Raw genomic sequence first — 20,755 nt, forward strand, 5'->3', positions numbered from 1 at the left:
TTTTATGCAAAAGAATTTAACGTTTGTTTTATAATGGATATTATTATTACTTTATTTAGAACGTGAAAGTGGTCAAGCTTTGATTATTTAAATATGTTAAAATGTAAAATAATATAGAATACGCTGTAGCCAATCAGGTGGACGGCTTCAGGAAAGGTAATGCCCTAGACAGTTGAGCGATTTCGGCTGGAAACACCAAAGGGTACAGTTCGTATTGAGACGCGAAAGCGGGCAGTCAGTCTTTAGCCAGCTAGGAAGTGAAACGACTTAGAAAATGTCGCGTTGTGTGGTATCGCGGGACTTAGTCTCTGAGCGGTGAGCAGCCGCGCGCCTGGTGTGAACTGAAACTTTTCGTGTGGAGTATCGGATTTGTGTTTCGCGATGAGATTGTGAATGTTCGAAATGTGTCAAATGGATAAGCGCTCGAGTATACCGTAACTCTAAATACGACCACTTTCGCTATTAGTTTGTTTTCTGAATAAAATTATTCTAAACAAATCACAACTGTGTGGCCTACATCATTTCTCGGTCGTTAAGTTAGTTCCCGATATTATTATTACTGTTATTATATGTTATGTTAACTTTTCATTTCGTAAACTTGCCATCAGCCAGACAATGTAACCAAAGGGTTACAAGTTTGTAATTTAGGGCGTGTAATTCGACACTTGCGGTTCAGCTCGTAGACGAGTTTGAGCCAAGACATTTCGACGAAGAGGAACATCTCTGGGATGTTAGTTCGCAGGCTGTTTTGCTTATCACAAAAAGGGGATTCGCGTTGCGGTATGTTACCGTGTAAGTTTCACTGTGAAAGCGATCGGTAACATATGATGGCATGTAGAATGTCGCTTAGTTGTGTGCAGTTACGAGAGTTCATAATTCTTGAGTATTCGTAATAAAACATACAGTTCTTGATCTCATAATAATCATTCTTCTCAATCGATTAAGTCATCATTCGCTTCGCTAAATGATCAACACATACAGTCGGTTAATTATTAAATTGAAGGATAAAGATGAACAAGAAATCGTAGGACTATAACAGCCCAGGTATGTTATAGCTGGATTCCGTATATCTTCCGTATTGACCCCCATTTCTTCTTCTATCTCGTCATCAGATATTTTCTCCCTCTCATAAGGGCATTCAATGTACTCTTTCCACCTGTGTGTTCTTTACTCTGCGCGTAACACTGGTATTACTTTTGTACTCTTAATGTTGATACCTTTTCCTTTAATTTCACTAATGTCTGATTTCACTTCTTTGTATTGTGGAAGTCATTGCGACGAACATTTCTTTTTTATATTATATCACATATGTGCTGCAGAGATTTTGCCTTAGCTTTCCTGCGCTTCCTATTTATTTCATTCCTCAGTGACCTATTATTCTGTATTACTGCTTTTCCTGAGTATTTTCGTACTTCCATCCTTCGACGCTCAACGGATTTCTTCTTTTACCCAAGGTTTACAAACTGTTATCTCCATAGTATTTATATTTGTCTGTTCAAATTACTTGATTATTCATTTTAGAGTGCACCACTCCTTTTCAACCCAACCGCTTGCTGTGTTATTCATTATTACAGCATCTTCAGCCTTAGGGAACTTCAAACGTATATCGTCATTCCACAGCTGTTCAGTACCCGCTCCTTTCCTCGGTGATTCTGAAGATTCTCTTACACTTCAGTCTCTCCTTCACCATTACTAATTTGTGGTCTGAGTCTGTATTTGCTACCTAATATGCCTTACAATCAACCATTTGTTATCAGAATTTCTGTCTCCCGAAGATGTGATCTAGTAGGAATCTTCCACAAACCTTCTTTGATAACCAAAATTTATTGCAGAACTAAATTATTCTTCCTCCTTTTTCATCCCCATACCGATACCAATTCTCCAGTCACTTTAATTTCTACTCTGCTCAATACTACAGCGTTCCAGTCGCCATGAATACTATACTTTCATCTCCCTTTACACATTGTACTTCAAAGTCTTCATACACTTTCTCTGTCGCATCATCTTCTATTTCTGACGTCAGCAAGTGAACATGAAATACTGTTATTGACGTGGGTTTGCTGTTGACTCTGATGAGAAAACGCTATCATTGGACTTTTGGCGAATACTCACGCTCTACCTACTCTCATTACAATGTTGTCTGTTCTTATTAATACGCTCCTATACTTGTCTGACTTTATCTTCTTTTAATTCCGCTGCACTGAATCCAACTACATCTAGAATGCATCTCTGAGTTTCCGTTTTCAGATCTTCTAGCTTCTCCACCATTTTAAGACCTCTTACACTGCATGATACTACTCACACAGTGTTAGCATTTCGTTACTTATTCAATAGTTTTCTCTTCGTCACTTCCCCCTTTCCAGAACCCAGAATGGGAGACTAGTCTGGAGAGACAATCACTAAAGCCTTTTCCCTTACAGGACACATTGACTGTGGATACGAATTACGTGTCTTCTATGAAGTGGTTTACGCTGCCGTCTGCATCCTTATGACGCTGATCTTCCGCCTTTTAGAGGCATTTTCCCAACCCAAGGGAAAGAGGTTGCCACAACCTATGTTTGCTCCTCTGCTCTCTTTGAAAAGGCCGTTGGCCTGACGGAAATAACTCTACACATCTTTGGCTGATGATTTTTATTCAACGTTGAGGCAGTGGCTGGGTTCTAATTAGGTACTCATGACGTTTTCATTACTACCCGAAAATACTAACCACAGACTGTGATAAGTTTTACAAATGGGTTTGTTTTCCTATCATAACATCCTAATTTTCTTCTTAATATTTATGCATTTCAATGTTTTCATAACATTCTTTTCTTTATACGAAGATAAAAGAAATTGTATATATTCTTTTTTAACCTTCCTACATCCTTGACGACGATGTTACTTCGCGCCTGTGCAAGTAACGTTGATATATTAGTTCATTTTAAAGTGTATTATATTTTTCTGAGTTCTTCGACATGCCGGATGGTGTTCTCAGTATGGAAGCATTGATTGGATGGCGTGTTTATAGTAATCTAAAACAAAGAAAGTACATTATTAACAAACAAAATAATACAGAGATGTGAATTAGTTTGTTGTTATCATTATCAGACGGGTGCTGCACAATGTTGAAACCTTAGGGAACAAACTGTTTTCAAAATACACTCCTGGAAATGGAAAAAAGAACACATTGACACCGGTGTGTCAGACCCACCATACTTGCTCCGGACACTGCGAGAGGGCTGTACAAGCAATGATCACACGCACGGCACAGCGGACACACCAGGAACCGCGGTGTTGGCCGTCGAATGGCGCTAGCTGCGCAGCATTTGTGCACCGCCGCCGTCAGTGTCAGCCAGTTTGCCGTGGCATACGGAGCTCCATCGCAGTCTTTAACACTGGTAGCATGCCGCGACAGCGTGGACGTGAACCGTATGTGCAGTTGACGGACTTTGAGCGAGGGCGTATAGTGGGCATGCGGGAGGCCGGGTGGACGTACCGCCGAATTGCTCAACACGTGGGGCGTGAGGTCTCCACAGTACATCGATGTTGTCGCCAGTGGTCGGCGGAAGGTGCACGTGCCCGTCGACCTGGGACCGGACCGCAGCGACGCACGGATGCACGCCAAGACCGTAGGATCCTACGCAGTGCCGTAGGGGACCGCACCGCCACTTCCCAGCAAATTAGGGACACTGTTGCTCCTCGGGTATCGGCGAGGACCATTCGCAACCGTCTCCATGAAGCTGGGCTACGGTCCCGCACACCGTTAGGCCGTCTTCCGCTCACGCCCCAACATCGTGCAGCCCGCCTCCAGTGGTGTCGCGACAGGCGTGAATGGAGGGACGAATGGAGACGTGTCGTCTTCAGCGATGAGAGTCGCTTCTGCCTTGGTGCCAATGATGGTCGTATGCGTGTTTGGCGCCGTGCAGGTGAGCACCACAATCAGGACTGCATACGACCGAGGCACACAGGGCCAACACCCGGCATCATGGTGTGGGGAGCGATCTCCTACACTGGCCGTACACCACTGGTGATCGTCGAGGGGACACTGAATAGTGCACGGTACATCCAAACCGTCATCGAACCCATCGTTCTACCATTCCTAGACCGCCAAGGAAACTTGCTGTTCCAACAGGACAATGCACGTCCGCATGTATCCCGTGCCACCCAACGTGCTCTAGAAGGTGTAAGTCAACTACCCTGGCCAGCCAGATCTCCGGATCTGTCCCCCATTGAGCATGTTTGGGACTGGATGAAGCGTCGTCTCACGCGGTCTGCACGTCCAGCACGAACGCTGGTCCAACTGAGGCGCCTGGTGGAAATGGCATGGCAAGCCGTTCCACAGGACTACATCCAGCATCTCTACGATCGTCTCCATGGGAGAATAGCAGCCTGCATTGCTGCGAAAGGTGGATATACACTGTACTAGTGCCGACATTGTGCATGCTCTGTTGCCTGTGTCTATGTGCCTGTGGTTCTGTCAGTGTGATCATGTATCTGACCCCAGGAATGTGTCAATGAAGTGTCCCCTTCCTGGGACAATGAAATCACGGTGTTCTTATTTCAATTTCCAGGAGTGTATATCATGTGTTGACATACTCAACGCCCTAATACCCTATGCCCTCCTTACATGTCCCTTAATTTGTAATGATCGTTGCTACGTAGTCTCACTTTCAATACAACGATAATACCACATCATAAAGTACACATCTTTCCTAATTTATAGGCTGAAGAATTAATCTTCGTTTTCTTCATAGAAGCAGTAGGGCAATGGCGTGCTCTGGCAGCAGAAAAGTTGCTATGATGTTTCTTCTGTGTTCCATTGCCTTTTCAGTCTATATGATAGAACTATCTGGTATTCTTTCTTGAGGCATTACGTTCATGCGTGAGTATCATCTTTAATTATTTTACTTTAATGTCCTATCTTAAAAATTTTGAGTTCGCACATCATCATTTATAAATATTCCTATTTTCGTCAGCATGCAGCCATTCATAGACCTCGCTTTTTATCCACATATCTTATAAAGATTTTATTATTCCTCAATTATGTTTCTGAGCTGTACACACTAGAAAATTAGTTTTCAGACTCCGTTAACAATGCTTTAGTGTGAGTGAGAAGAAAACTTTTTAAAATGTCTCACTCGATTAAAAACATGGCTCACAATTCGTTAACATTCTATCGTCTTTGTCCTTTATTGTTTGATGATAAAACTAATTCTGATATATTTTACGTTCGTGAAAAGTAAAGATGGCAACAATACAACACTAATCCTGATCTTACGATGGAAGGTAGCAAAATTTGGAAGACGAAGAGTAACGTCAATATTAAATTGCATTAGCATTTGTCAGTTTGGCTTTGAAAGCTACAGTTCAATCCTTAAACGAGTATTTATTTCCCATAATTACAAAGCAAGAGGAAGTGATTTAACTTAGGGATCTATCACAATTTTAATATGATGTATTTCTGTGAGCTTCGTTATGTTGCTTATACCAGAAAATAAAGCTGTTCACTGAGGTGTCGCCTTGTCCACCAGCTTCGAATTGGTAACACTGAGGTTGGCCGGGCAAGAGACGTGGCGTGACGAGCTGGTGGTGGCGCGGTGGCGTCGGGGGCTCGGCTTACACCCGCCATCTGCGGACCTCTATCCCAGCAGGTTGGCAGACCTACATGGGCGTCGGATGATACTTGCAGTACTCGACTATCCGCCATATGTCATACTCAACAGCGACGCTAATGTATTCGATGGTGTTGAGACACGCATCATTTTAGAGCTCGTGAAAAAGGTATGTAGTAGTAGTAGTGAGAGTAGTAGAAGTAGTAGTAGTAGCTTCATTCATCCACAGAGCTGTTTTTACAAAGATATAGGCTATGTCACAGTATTTACAAGTTTAGTCCAATTTAAAATAAGCTAATTTGTATCCACATACACTTACAGACTTCTAGTTTGAGACAATCATTAGATTTTCTCCTGGTATACAATACTTTTTTTTACAAATAACTTGTTACATAATGTAATACCATACTGTTCAATCATATCTCACTACCAGTCACTGCACACACTATACACACATTGTTTCATAACACTTCCTTCACTGCACACACACACACACACACACACACACACACACACACACACACACACACACACACACTGGTGATCTCTGGGCCATTTTCAGTACCAAAACTTCCCATTTGCTATCCTGAAACACATAGTCAGATTGCTTCTGTCAATAACATGAAAATGTATACCCTTTTCCATTATTGGTGGAGTTTCACTGTAATATAGTCAATTCTGGAGAGGAATCAGCACGAATCCTACATTGCTCTGAAATCTGTCATGTAGAAAGAATATTCATCAGTAGTTGAAGTGAAATAATTAATTATCAGCAATTGTCCGATTTAATCCGACAGTAGTCGCATGAATATCCCATCATTGTTTTCAATGTTATTTTAACAACTGTGAAACAGAATAGGATATATACACATATAACGATGTCGAATTCAATTAATTTTCAACTCCACATGTCAACGAGCTATATGTATTATAATATCCACACATAACTTATTTTATTCAAAAGAAACAGAAGTGAACATACATTACATTAAAAATGAACAACAAGTATAGTTGATAAAATATACAATGCTGTATCCTTGTATGAGTCTCAGATACACATCAGTTCAACCAATATTTCCATGATTACCTTTTGGTAGATGTATTATTTCAGTCCGCTCTGTCCAAACTATTGACAAACACTATCTTCAAATGATCATGACATGTCCACTTCTCACGCCGAACACACCGCTTCCTGATTTATTTGTCCCGCACCCTACCACACTCGTAATACCTTCCTCTTTTTCCCTTTCTTTCCTCTTTCGGCCTGTTTACTGTCTTCTCCATTCCACGCAGTGGAAGTCCCCACTTCCGCATCTCCTTAGGTACCTGAAGTGCTTTACATCACCTTTCTATTTGGGGCTTTATAAGTCCCCGTTCAATATTGGTTAGAAAAGTAGTTCTCGTCAGTGCTCTATCTTCATTTTACTGAATAACTCAGAAAAATAAATAAATTACCTATCGAAACAGAAAGACAAATGGCAACACCAATGGTCACATGGATGATAATTGTCAGTCAGAGCACACAACCTGGATAAACGTATTTTTGTACTACCTAAAATAGGCACATTCAAACAACAATGGTGAAACCCAGGCCCACTTGCTTCGGAGGTGAGTACGTTACCACCCAGCTAAGCCTGTTACAATTTTCCTTCTACATGATAATGTACACAACAATTTGTTACAATTTTGCTGCAACATGCCCACTTTTATTGCATTGTTTAACAATTTAGCTGTAAAACGGTGATGTATGTGGTGGTGTCTTCATTGTGATATAGCATATGATGACAAACATTTTGTACATGGTGCAATATAATACAATTTTACTTTAACAAGGGGTGATTTGCTACAATTTCCCTGTAACATGGAGATGTATGAAGACATTTTTTTAGAAATTTTGTTCTTATCTGCCACTTTGCATACTATTTGTGACCCAACAGCTCACATAAGCTGCCAAGTGATGGTATGTAAACTATCAGTTTCACGTGTTGCAATACAGTATTAAGATGCAGGAATTGACACCAACTGTCAAGTTATGCTGCAAAACAATTTTAAAATTTAGTAACTGATACGCACTCTCAAGTTATCACACACAAACACACACACACACACACACACACACACACACACACACACAAACACTACCTCACAGGCAAACACACACACACACACACACACACACACACACACACACAATAAATATCATTCATTGTAAGCTTCTGGTGTCAGAATACTGTATAAGTTACAGTAGCTATCACCAGTTATTATGATACCTATACTATCACCATTCATTACTGATAATGGTAGTAACTATGATCAGGATTGTGGCAACCACCGTATCAACTGACATATGAAAAAGTATTCAAGGGATAAGGACAGTCACCCTGCAAATTGGCTATCAGTATCCTACTTTGTAAACTGACTGTCATAACTTGTTACAATGTCACTGCAATATAACGTATTTAGCAATTTTTTAGTGTTGTGGTGTAAATGGGGCAGTCAGTTACAATCTGGATGCAAAATGAGGATTTACTGTGGTGGCAGAAGTGGAGTGTTCTGTAGCCTCCTCTATGTGATGGAATAAGTTAACAGTGTCTGCTGAAGATAACAAATGTGTTGTACTTCAGGGTAAAGATATAATTCTTGCATGGGGTCACTATAAATTTCGAAAATCGGTAGCTGAATATATAGCAACTCTCCTTTCTTACCTATAAATATACGCATTACCGCTGTTCAGTGTGCTATGTGTTGTGTGATATCCATCAGCTTGCTCCATAAAGCTGCCAACTTGGGCTCTTGTCTGTAGATCTTCGTAGGTATTGTACATTAATTGTTCAACATGCTAATGTCTGACTCTGTTTCATTGAAAATCTTCACACTTTCAGGTAAACTGCCAGGATAATTATAAGCCCATCCAATTGTGTATTTCCACTGTACATAGCAGCAATTGGTACTGGATTATAACATAAACACATCCGTACACCGGTGGATAATGTCAATTTATTATCCCTGTAACCAGGATTTTCGAAAATTACAACTGAGTAAAACTTGCTATACCTAGAGTTACATATTTGCTTTGACTGGCACTTTAACTGTATGATGTATTGAAAAAAAGTACTTGGTTACCTGTGGTTTCTGATGGTGGTTTACTTAGAGGATGTCCTATGATACTGCCCACATTAGAGAGAAAATAATTAGTTAAACATAGGCATATACACCAAAAATATATCATTATATACCATCTAATACACAATGACATTTTATCCTTTATCTGGGATGGATGTGATAGTTTGGTTCTTGTTAACTCTTCAGCAGTTACTAAGCAACTGAAATGGGTCAACACTGACCCTAAATTCAGGAGGCACAATCCAAAATGACGTCACAAGTAGACTTGCTGGAATATGGGCATCCTCACTGATGCAACCCAACCTCCAAGCATGCCACATTTCTCTCAGTCGAGATAAGTGTGTGTACAGAGTAATGATAGATTCATTGCCAACTGACCATATTGCCCACCCAATAATATTTGGGATAGTGGCAATCACCAAGTCAACTCAGTCGCCATTTCAACTGATCAACATTGCCTCACCCAGTTGTATGGTGGATTCCAGCAATAACACTATCGAATGACCATCATTGTGTCAGTTGCATTGAGGGTAATGAAGCCAGCATATCAACTGACAATCGCAGCCCCACCTAGTAAAATGACCTTCATTGCCCGAAACAGTAGTATCCTGGGTTAATGGTAGTCACCACACCAACTCATCATTCTCATCCCTTACATGATGTTTTATTGAGCAGTTGCTTACAATTTTGATGTAACATATCGATGAACACGGCAATTTCTTAACATTTTGCTATAATGTATCGATGTAGAGGGAATTTGTTACAATTTTCCTATAACTTAGCGATGTATGGAGGATTTTCTTACAAATTTGCATTAACATACCGGTGAATGGGAAAATTTTGCACAGTTTTTATGAAATGTGGTGCAATTTATTACAATTTACCTACTACGCAGTGATGTATACGGGCTGTTCGATAATACAAGCTGGCATTATTAGTACAATGGTTCAGAGGTGACTGATGACATAATAGCCCTCATTTCCTACCTATATGAATGTGTGTTACTACTGTTCAGTATACTACTTTACTGAAGAGTTTTGTAGCTTTCACTGTGCGGCAACGTAAGTCTACATCTACAGGGTGTTACAAAAAGGTACGACCAAACTTTCAGGAAACATTCCTCACACACAAATAAAGAAAAGATGTTATGTGTACATGTATCCAGAAACGCTTAATTTCCATGTTAGAGCTCATTTTAGTTTCGTCAGTATGTACTGTACTTCCTCGATTCACCGCCAGGTGGCCCAATTGAAGGAAGGTAATGTTGACTTCGGTGCTTGTGTTGACATGCGACTCATTGCTCTACAGCACTAGCATCAAGTACATCAGTACGTAGCATCAACAGGTTAGTGTTCATCACGAACGTGGTTTTGCAGTCAGTGCAATGTTTACAAATGCGGAGTTGGCAGATGCCCATTTGATGTTTGGATTAGCACGGGGCAATAGCCGTGGCGCAGTACGTTTGTATCGAGACAGATTTCCAGAACGAAGGTGTCCCAACAGGAAGACGTTCGAAGCAATTGATCGGGCTCTTAGGGAGCACGGAACATCCTAGCCTATGACTCGCGACTGGGGCAGACCAACTGTAGAACGACGAGGACACCTGCAATGTACGAGGAAATTCTTCGTGCAGTTGACGATAAGCCTAATGTTAGCGTCAGAGAAGTTGCTGCTGTACAAGGTAACGTTGTCCACGTCACTGTATGGAGAGTGCTACGGGAGAACCAGTTGTTTCCGTACCATGTACAGCGTGTGCAGGCACTATCAGCAGCTGATTGGCCTCCACGGGTACACTTCTGTGAATAGTTCATCCAACAATGTGTCAATCATCATTTCAGTGCAAATGTTCTCTTTACGGATGAGGCTTCATTCCAACGTGATTTTCAAAATCAACATGTGTGGGCTGGCGAGAATCCCCACGCAATTGTACAATTACGTCATCAACACAGATTTTCTGTGAACGTTTGGGCAGGCATTGTTGGTGATGTCTTGATTGGGCCCCATGTTCTTCCACCTAAGCTCAATGGAGCACGTTATCATGATTTCACACGGGATACTCTACCTGTGCTGCCAGAACATGTGCCTTTACAAGTACGACACAACATGTGGTTTATGCAAGATGGAGCCCCTGCACATTTCAGTCGAAGTGTTCGTACGCTTCTCAACAACAGATTCGGTGACCGATGGATTGGTAGAGGCGGACCAATTCCATGGCCTCCACGCTCTCCTGCCATCAACCCTCTTGACTTTCATTTATGGGGGCATTTGAAAGCTCTTGTCTACGCAATCCCGGTACCAAATGTAGAGACTCTTCGTGCTCGTATTGTGGACGGCTGTGATACAATACGCCATTCTCCAGGGCTGCATCAGCGCATCAGGGATTCCATGCGACGGAGGGTGGATGCATGTATACTCGCTAACGGAGGACATTTTGAACATTTCCTGTAACAAAATGAAGTCACGCTGGTATGTTCTGTTGCTGTGTATTTCCATTCCATGATTAATGTTATTTGAAGAGAAGTAATAAAATGAGCTCTAACATGGAGAGTAAGCGTTTCCGGACACATGTCCACATAACATATTTTCTTTCTTTCTGTGTGAGGAATGTTTCCTGAAAGTTTGGCCGTACCTTTTTGTAACACCCTGTATATCTATATGTATGTCATTACTCTGCTATTCACGGTAAAGTGGCTGGCAGAGGGTTCAATCAACCACCTTCAAGCTGTCTCTCTACCATTCCACTCTCGAACGGCCCACGGGAAATATGAGCATTAAATTTTTTCCGTGTGAACCCTGATTTCTCTTATATTATCGTGATGATCATTTCTCCCTGTGTAGGTGGGTACGAACAGAATGTTTTCGCAATCGGAGGAGAAAACTGGCGATCGAAATTTCTTGAGAAGATCCCGTCGCAATGAAAAACGCCTATGTTTTAATGATTGCCACTCCAATTCAAGTATCATGTCTGTGGTACTATCGCCCCATTTCGCGATAATGCAAACGAGGTGCCCTTCTCTGAACTTTTTCGATGTCATCCGTCAGTCCCACCGGATGCGGATTCCACTTCGCACAGGGATTACTAGAGAATAGAGTGGACAAGAGTGGTGTAAGCAGTCTCTTTAGTAGACCTGTTGCACCTTCTAAGTGTTCTGCCAATGAACCGAAGTCTTTGGTTTTCTCTACCCACAACATTATCTATGGGATCATTCCAGTTTAGGTTATTTATAACTGTAACCTCTAAGTATATAGTTGAATTTACAGCCTTCAGATTTGTGTGATTTATCGCGTAATAGAAATTTAGCGGGTTTCCTTTAGTACTGATGTGAATAATTTCACACTTTTCTTTATTCAGGGTCAATTGCCACTGTTCGCACCATACAGATATCTTATCCAAATCATTTTTCAATGCGTTTTGGTCATCTGGTGACTTTACAAGACGGTAAATGACAGCATCATCTGCAAACAATCCAAAACGGTTACTCATATTGTCTCCTATGTCGTTAATCTATAACAGCAACAATAGCAGCCTTATAACCCTTCCTTGGCGAACGCCGGGTATTACTTCTGTTTTACTCGATGACTTTCCGTCTATTACTACGAACTGTGACCTTTCTGACAGGAAATCACTAATCCAGTCGCACAACTGAGGCGATATTCCATAGGCACGCAGTTTGGTTAGAAGACGCCTGTGAGTGGTGTCGAAAGCCTTCTGGAAACATAAAAATAAGGGAATCAATTTGATATCCCCTGTCGATAGCACTCAATACGTCATGAGTATAAAAAGTCAGTTGTGCTTCACAAAAATGATATTTTCTGAATGAGTACTGACTATGTGTCAATAAATCGTTTTCTTGGAGGTACTTCATAATGTTCGAACACAGTATATGTTCCAGAACTTTACTACAAATCGACGTTAGTAATATGGGCCTGGAATTCAGCGGATTACTCCTACTTCCGTTTTGGTGTATTGGTGCGACTTGAGCAATTTTCCACTCTTTAGGTACGAATCTCACCGTGAACGAGCGGTTGTATGTAACTACTAAATATGGAGCTATTCTATCAGCATACTCCGAAAGGAACCTGACTGGTATACAATCTGGACCGGTGGCCTTGCCTACATTAAGTGATTTAAGCTGCTTTGCTACACCGAAGATATCTACTTCTGTTTTTCATCTTGATATTTGTTCTTGATTGGAATTCAGAAATATTTATTTCGTCTTCTTTGGCGGAGGAGTTTCGCAAAACAGTGTTTAATAATTTTCAAACAACTTACAGGAATTCAACCTGGTAATGTTTACAGCGACAGTCGATATTTCGGCGGGAGTACACCCCTCCATTTTCAAGGCATAAACTGCAACGGACAGGCATTGTACAGGCATTACTTTTGAATACATTATGAGAGTGACAGTAATCAATATGTTACAAATATTTACTATTAAAAACAGGCTTGATCACAATTTATTTAGTACGGTGACCGGTTTCGACCACTACTGTGGTCATATTCAGACCAATGAGTAAGAACCTGTAACCGCTCTCTACATCTACATCTACATCCATACTCCGCAAGCCACCTGACGGTGTGTGGCGGAGGGTACCCTGAGTACCTCTATCGGTTCTCCCTTCTATTCCAGTCTCGTATTGTTCGTGGAAAGAAGGATTGTCGGTATGCTTCTGTGTGGGCTCTAATCTCTCTGATTTTATCCTCATGGTCTCTTCGCGAGATATACGTAGGAGGGAGCAATATACAGCTTGACTCTTCGGTGACGGTATGTTCTCGAAACTTTAACAAAAGCCCGTACCGAGCTACTGAGCGTCTCTCCTGCAGAGTCTTCCACTGGAGTTTATTTATAATCTCCGTAACGCTTTCGCGATTACTAAATGATCCTGTAACGAAGCGCACTGCTCTCCGTTGCATCTTCTCTATCTCTTCTACCAACCATATCTGGCACGGAGCCCACACTGCTGAGCAGTATTCAAGCAGTGGGCGAACAAGCTTACTGTAACCTACTTCCTTCGTTTTCGGATTGCATTTCCTTAGGATTCTTCCAATGAATCTCAGTCTGGCATCTGCTTTACCGACGATCAACTTTATATGATCATTCCATTTTAAATCACTCCTAATGCGTACTCCCAGATAATTTATGGAATTAACTGCTTCCAGTTGCTGGCCTGCTATTTTGTAGCTAAATGATAAGGGATCTATCTTTCTATGTATTCGCAGCACATTACACTTGTCTACATTGAGATTCAATTGCCATTCCCTGCACCATGCGTCAATTCGCTGCAGATCCTCCTGCATTTCAGTACAATTTTCCATTTTTACAACCTCTCGATACACCACATTCAATACGGTCACGACGACACCCCTCGATCGACGTTAACACTTGTGGTGTCACTCGCCTTCATACATGGCAGTGGATGTTTGAAAATTCGTGACGCTAGCTCAGTGGTCGTCAGTTGATTTAAATACAGGGTGATTCAAAAAGAATACCACAACTTTAGGAATTTAAAACTCTGCAACGACAAAAGGCAGAGCTAAGCACTATCTGTCGGCGAATTAAGGGAGCTATAAAGTTTCATTTAGTTGTACATTTGTTCGCTTGAGGCGCTGTTGACTAGGCGTCAGCGTCAGTTGATGCTAAGATGGCGACCGCTCAACAGAAAGCTTTTTGTGTTATTGAGTACGGCAGAAGTGAATCGACAACAGTTGTTCAGCGTGCATTTCGAACGAAGTATGGTGTTAAACCTCCTGATAGGTGGTGTATTAAACGTTGGTATGAACAGTTTACAGAGGATGGGTGTTTGTGCAAAGGGAAAAGTTCTGGACGGCCGAGAACGAGTAATGGAAATGTAGCACGCATCCAGCAAGCATTTGTTCGCAGCCCAGGAAAATCGTCTCGCAGAGCTAGCAGAGAGCTGCAAATTCCACAATCAACTGTATGGAGAGTCCTACGAAAAAGGTTAGTTATGAAACCTTATCGTCAGAAATTGGTTCAAGCACTGTCTGCAGCTGATAAGATTAAAAGAATCGATTCCTGTGATTTTATCCTTGCTCAAATGGAAACAGATGAATCTTTCGTTTCAAAGATTGTGTTTAGTGATGAAGGATGTTAAGGATATAGTGTTTCGGCCACCTCTCCCAGCCACCATTGATGATTTGAAACGAGAAATAACAGCAGCTATCCAAACTGTTACGCCTGATATGCTACAGAGAGTGTGGAACGAGTTGGAGTATCGGGTTGATATTGCTCGAGTGTCTGGAGGGGGCCATATTGAACATCTCTGAACTTGTTTTTGAGTGAAAAAAAAACCTTTTTAAATACTCTTTGTAATGATGTATAACAGAAGGTTATATTATGTTTCTTTCATTAAATACACATTTTTAAAGTTGTGGTATTCTTTTTGAATCACCCTGTATATTTCCCGGCTGACTCTTAATTCAATTACTGCCACGGGGGTGAGGAGAAAGAACCCATCATGGTGATACCAGCATTATGCGTATTTAGATGTTCGATTAATTTGAATGGTTTGCAATGTTCCAGCGATTCTATTCAAACTCTATGCTGATGTATCGACAAGGACCATTTTCGCAGATAAACATGCAAGTACGTAATGGATGTTCAGTTTCTCAATATAGTTCGTCGCACTCACACATTATACATCCGCTGTAAGAACAATTTCATGCATTCACAATTTTGGCGTCCCGCAATATTGGTTCGCTAAATATTATGACGATACGTTGCATACAACTTCCACAGATATTGTTTATCATGTAGTCAAGACTACGTAATGAAGCCAAAATCGTGGATAAAATTGAAATGTAGTTTCTTTATTAACACTTCTCTTTTCACAAATTAAATATGAAATATGAATCGGGATTGGAGGTGATGATCCTATCCTTCTTTTTTAGTATTGTAGGTCACCGTTAATTAATATCTGGTAGTTAATAAACGAACTATTTTTTATGCTGGCTCGTTGTTTGTATCAGTTACCACCGCAACCGCCCAAGGATAAGATTCTATTAATGTTCCTCGCACACGCGTTTCACCATTTTATAAAATGCAGAATTGCGTAAACTATAGCTTTCCGTTGCGCACAACCTTCGTGGGTTCCACAACCATAATAGATTCCCAAGAGTATTTTTCCCAGCTAACACAAAGTTCGAATTATGTTGTCGGATTCAATTTCACTTCACTTGACAGTAAACGTCTCTGATCTCTTCGTCACACTTAATGTATTTTAAACGTGCTTGAAGAGTCTTTAAATAATCTCCTTAACGAATTTCGCAGTCGCGTACCACTTTTTCATCGACTAGCCCGATCGCTATAACTGAAGGTAGAGAGCTCAATAATGTGTTACGTGTTCTTTTATACGTATTAAAACACAATCGCTTGGTCTTTGCTACTTTGCTTTTTATTACTTTTCATTATATTGCTTCTTAGTAATACTGTGCTGTTATTGAAGTTTCGTATTACTGTCCCCTTTTTAATTCTTCCCCGATTTTCATTAATATGATGCTAATTGACACGCATGCCCGCAAAGTACCGTTACAAACCTCCATCTTCTAGAGAATCACTCGACAATAACCTTGGAGGCAATCGAACAGCTCAGTCAGCATTAGATGGACCTATATTCTTCCGAGGCTGCAGGGTTAATTTTACTTTGGATGTCGCTACTGGAAATTCTGGTAATGGTTGGTTTACCCTAGCCATCGTTCGTTGTGAAAACGCCTCCCCTCCTGGAATTGAATAATTCGCCGATCGTGATGGCATCGTCTACAAGACCTGGCATTGTGGAATAGATCCGATGACCCGAAGTAGCCCTATTTATTTTTATAGTAATACACCATTTACATTGTATACGCGCTCCTGTAGAAAAGTTAGTAATGATGAAAAAATACATGTATGGATGAAAGGACTTGGTGTACATGCTGAAAATGTAAATGTAACTGGAGGTATTACTTTTTACTACAGTTATTAATACAGTTTGATTCTTGATCTGTGTAACCGTTAGATGTACATCGTGAACCGGGGGCTCAAGGGTGCAACAGTTTGAAAAAATTCGAAATCATAGTGCCGCACTGCCCGCTGAGCGCCTAACGAGTCGGTGACGCAACCCGCCCGACTTGGCTCGGCGCTAGGCTGGCGCAGCAAGGTACGCGTGAGCTACTAGTCATTCTCTAGCAGAAGGAGGTTCTTACTCATTGGTCTGAAGATGACCACAGCAGGTGGTCGAAACCGGTCACAGTACTAAATAAATTGTGATCAAGACTGTTTTTCATAGTAAATATTGTACAGGCTGATTTAAAACCTCGGTTCTGGAGTAATTCAGGAAAGATAACACACACACACACACACACACACACACACACATACACACACACACACACACACACACACACACCCATACATACACACACTGAACACGTCCTGAATTACTCCAAGAACCGAATCGCCGTAAGTTGTTTGAAAATTATATACGCCAGGAGAAACCCAGTTCTCACCTGTTCAATAACTATGCTTTAGTGACACTGTCATCAGTGACCCCAAAGTTGCTATCGCGCAGCGAAGGTATTGATTGCGTCTTGCCACTGGTGTGTCTTATGTATGACCGGAATATCTGTGGGCTTCTGCAAAATTCCGATACAGAGTTTCGTTGTGGAAATTATTAAAAGCATCTCACATTGAAGTATGCGCCGTATTTCGAACTTCTGCAAAACTTTGCCTATCTTGGAATTTTACGTTCATTTAAATTTGGCATGCATTCTTTCGTTGCTTCTGCAACAGCGATCAGTACCATCACTTATTAATTTATGTGATATACAGGGTGTTTCAAAAATGACCGGTATATTTGAAACGGCAATAAAAACTAAACGAGCAGCGATAGAAATACACCGTTTGTTGCAATATGCTTGGGACAACAGTACATTTTCAGGCAGACAAACTTTCGAAGTTACAGTAGTTACAATTGTCAACAACAGATGGCGCTGCGGTCTGGGAAACTCTATAGTACGATATTTTCCACATATCCACCATGCGTAGCAATAATATGGCGTAGTCTCTGAATGAAATTACCCGAAACCTTTGACAACGTGTCTGGCGGAATGGCTTCACATGCAGATGAGATGTACTGCTTCAGCTGTTCAATTGTTTCTGGATTCTGGCGGTACACCTGGTCTTTCAAGTGTTCCCACAGAAAGAAGTCACAGGGGTTCATGTCTGGCGAATAGGGAGGCCAATCCACGCCGCCTCCTGTATGTTTCGGATAGCCCAAAGCAATCACACGATCATCGAAATATTCATTCAGGAAATTAAAGACGTCGGCCGTGCGATGTGGCCGGGCACCATCTTGCATAAACCACGAGGTGTTCGCAGTGTCGTCTAAGGCAGTTTGTACCGCCACAAATTCACGAAGAATGTCCAGATAGCGTGATGCAGCAATCGTTTCGGATCTGAAAAATGGGCCAATGATTCCTTTGGAAGAAATGGCGGCCCAGACCAGTACTTTTTGAGGATGCAGGGACGATGGGACTGCAACATGGGGCTTTTCGGTTCCCCATATGCCCCAGTTCTGTTTATTGACGAAGCCGTCCAGGTAAAAATAAGCTTCCTCAGTAAACCAAATGCTGGCCACATGCATATCGCCGTCATCAATCCTGTGCACTATATCGTTAGCGAATGTCTCTCGTGCAGCAATGGTAGCGGCGCTGAGGGGTTGCCGCGTTTGAATTTTGTATGGATAGAGGTGTAAACTCTGGCGCATGAGACGATACGTGGACGTTGGCGTCATTTGGACCGCAGCTGCAACACGGCGAACGGAAACCCGAGGCCGCTGTTGGATCACCTGCTGCACTAGCTGCGCGTTGCCCTCTGTGGTTGCCGTACGCGGTCGCCCTACCTTTCCAGCACGTTCATCCGTCACGTTCCCAGTCCGTTGAAATTTTGCAAACAGATCCTTTATTGTATCGCTTTTCGGTCCTTTGGCTACATTAAACCTCCGTTGAAAACTTCGTCTTGTTGCAACAACACTGTGTTCTAGGCGGTGGAATTCCAACACCAGAAAAATCCTCTGTTCTAAGGAATAAACCATGTTGTCTACAGCACACTTTCACGTTGTGAACAGCACACGCTTACAGCAGAAAGACGACGTACAGAATGGCGCACCCACAGACTGCGTTGTCTTCTATATCTTTCACATCACTTGCAGCGCCATCTGTTGTTGAAATTTGTAATTACTGTAATTTCGAAAGTTTGTCCGCCTGAAAATGTACTGTTGTCCCAAGCATATTGCAACAAACGGTGTATTTCTATCGCTGCTCGTTTAGTTTTTATTGCCGTTTCAAATATACCGGTCATTTTTGAAACACCCTGTATATCTCTATATTGGCATCGATACTATCTCTTTGAAATCATTCCACATCTTTTCTACCCTTCCATGATCAGAACGGAAAGAGTGGAGGGTATCCTTTAAAAAGGCGTAAAGAGCACTTTTATAATCTTTTTTAAATAGATATACTTTTCGTTTCTTTTTGATGGTTGTAGGTGTTACGACATTCAGCCTGTCAGCAGCTGTCTTACTGAGCTAATCCCTGTATTCGTCATGATACTCCCTATTTGTCTAGGATTATTTGTTTCTAATAGGTCAAGCATGCTTTCGAAAACAGTTACGCTTCGAGTAGGCTCATGAACTAATTGTTCATAATAATTTTCTGATAAAGAATTCAGTACAATTTTGGATAATTTTCTATGCCTGCCGCCGGCTTTAATCCTATAATATTTCCAGCATATAAGGGGTAGATTGAAGTTACCAGCGACTATAACTATATAAGTGGGGTATATATTTCATACGAGACGCAAGTTTTCTTTGAACTGTTCTGAAGCTATATTTTCTGAGTCGGAGGGTCGGTAAAACGACCCAATTAATAATTTAGTCCGATTGTCAAGTATAACAGCTCCCCGCACTAACTCGTAGGAACTATCTACTTGAATTTCACTACAAGGTAAACTACTTCTGGCAGCAATAAATATTCCCCCACCAAGTATGTTTAATCCTTCCTTTCTGAACACCGTTAGATTGTTTGAAGATGTTTCGGCTGATCTTATTTCCGGCTTTAGCCAGCTTTCTGTACCTGTACCTATTTGAGCTTCAGTGCTTCACATTAGGTCTTTTAGCTCTGGTTCTTTCCCAGAACAGATACGAAAATTTACAACTACAATATCGATCGTTTCTGCAGTTACCTTACTCTCTTTTACATGCACCTTTTTAGAAGGACCCCCTTTCTGTGGTTTCCTGAGACCCTCTAACCTAAAAAACCTCCCAGTCCTTTCCACACAGCCACCGCTAACCGTGTAGCCGCTTCCTGTGAGTAGTGGACTCCTGACCTATTAAGCGGAACCCGGAAAACTACCACCCATTGGCGCAGTGCAAGGAATCTGCAGCCTACACGGTCACAGAACCGCCTGAGCCTCTCATTCAGACCCTCCACTCGACAATGCACCAAAGGACCACAGCCACTTCGAACGACGATGCTGCAGGTGGTGAGCTCAGCCTCAATCTCGCTAGCAAAACCGACAGTCTTTACCATTTGCGCTAGCCGACCGAAAATAGAATCTCCTTCGATCCAAAGCGACTCACTTCACTGGTATCGACTTGACCCACAATTTGCAGCCTAGTGCACCCTGTACTCTTCATGGCATCCGGAGGCACCCTTTGCACATCCGGAATGATTCCCCCGGGTATGCACACGGAGTGCACAATGGCTTCCTTCCCTCCTTGGCAGCCATGTTCCTATGCCAATAGTCCCCATTACGCGCCTAACGTTGGAGTTCCCAATTACCAGCAAACCCACCCTCTGTGAATGCCCAGACCTTGTGGGCTGAGAATCTTCCTCTGGAACAGGGGGGATGACTGCATCCGGCTCAGAGACTTTATCAACCACAGACAATGCCCGAAACCTGTTCATCAAACGAACCGGAGAGGCCTTACGATCGGCCCCTTGGGAAGTCTTTCGCTGCCTGCCAGACTTTCGAATGATCTCCCAC

The 20,755-nt window shown here is 41.9% G+C and overlaps 1 protein-coding gene across 1 annotated transcript in view; it reads left to right on the top strand.

Annotated features, from left to right (window-relative positions):
- The window catches only part of LOC126234882 (glutamate receptor ionotropic, kainate 2-like), a 98,942-nt gene that overhangs the window by 12,812 nt on the left and 65,375 nt on the right, over positions 1-20,755 (top strand). The window contains exon 2 of the mRNA XM_049943622.1: positions 5,511-5,760. Within this exon, the coding sequence (XP_049799579.1) occupies positions 5,511-5,760 (250 nt within the window). The remainder of the gene's footprint in view (positions 1-5,510; positions 5,761-20,755) is intronic.

This window comes from Schistocerca nitens, chromosome 2 (genome assembly GCF_023898315.1).
Source record: "Schistocerca nitens isolate TAMUIC-IGC-003100 chromosome 2, iqSchNite1.1, whole genome shotgun sequence".
NCBI lineage: Eukaryota > Metazoa > Arthropoda > Insecta > Orthoptera > Acrididae > Schistocerca > Schistocerca nitens.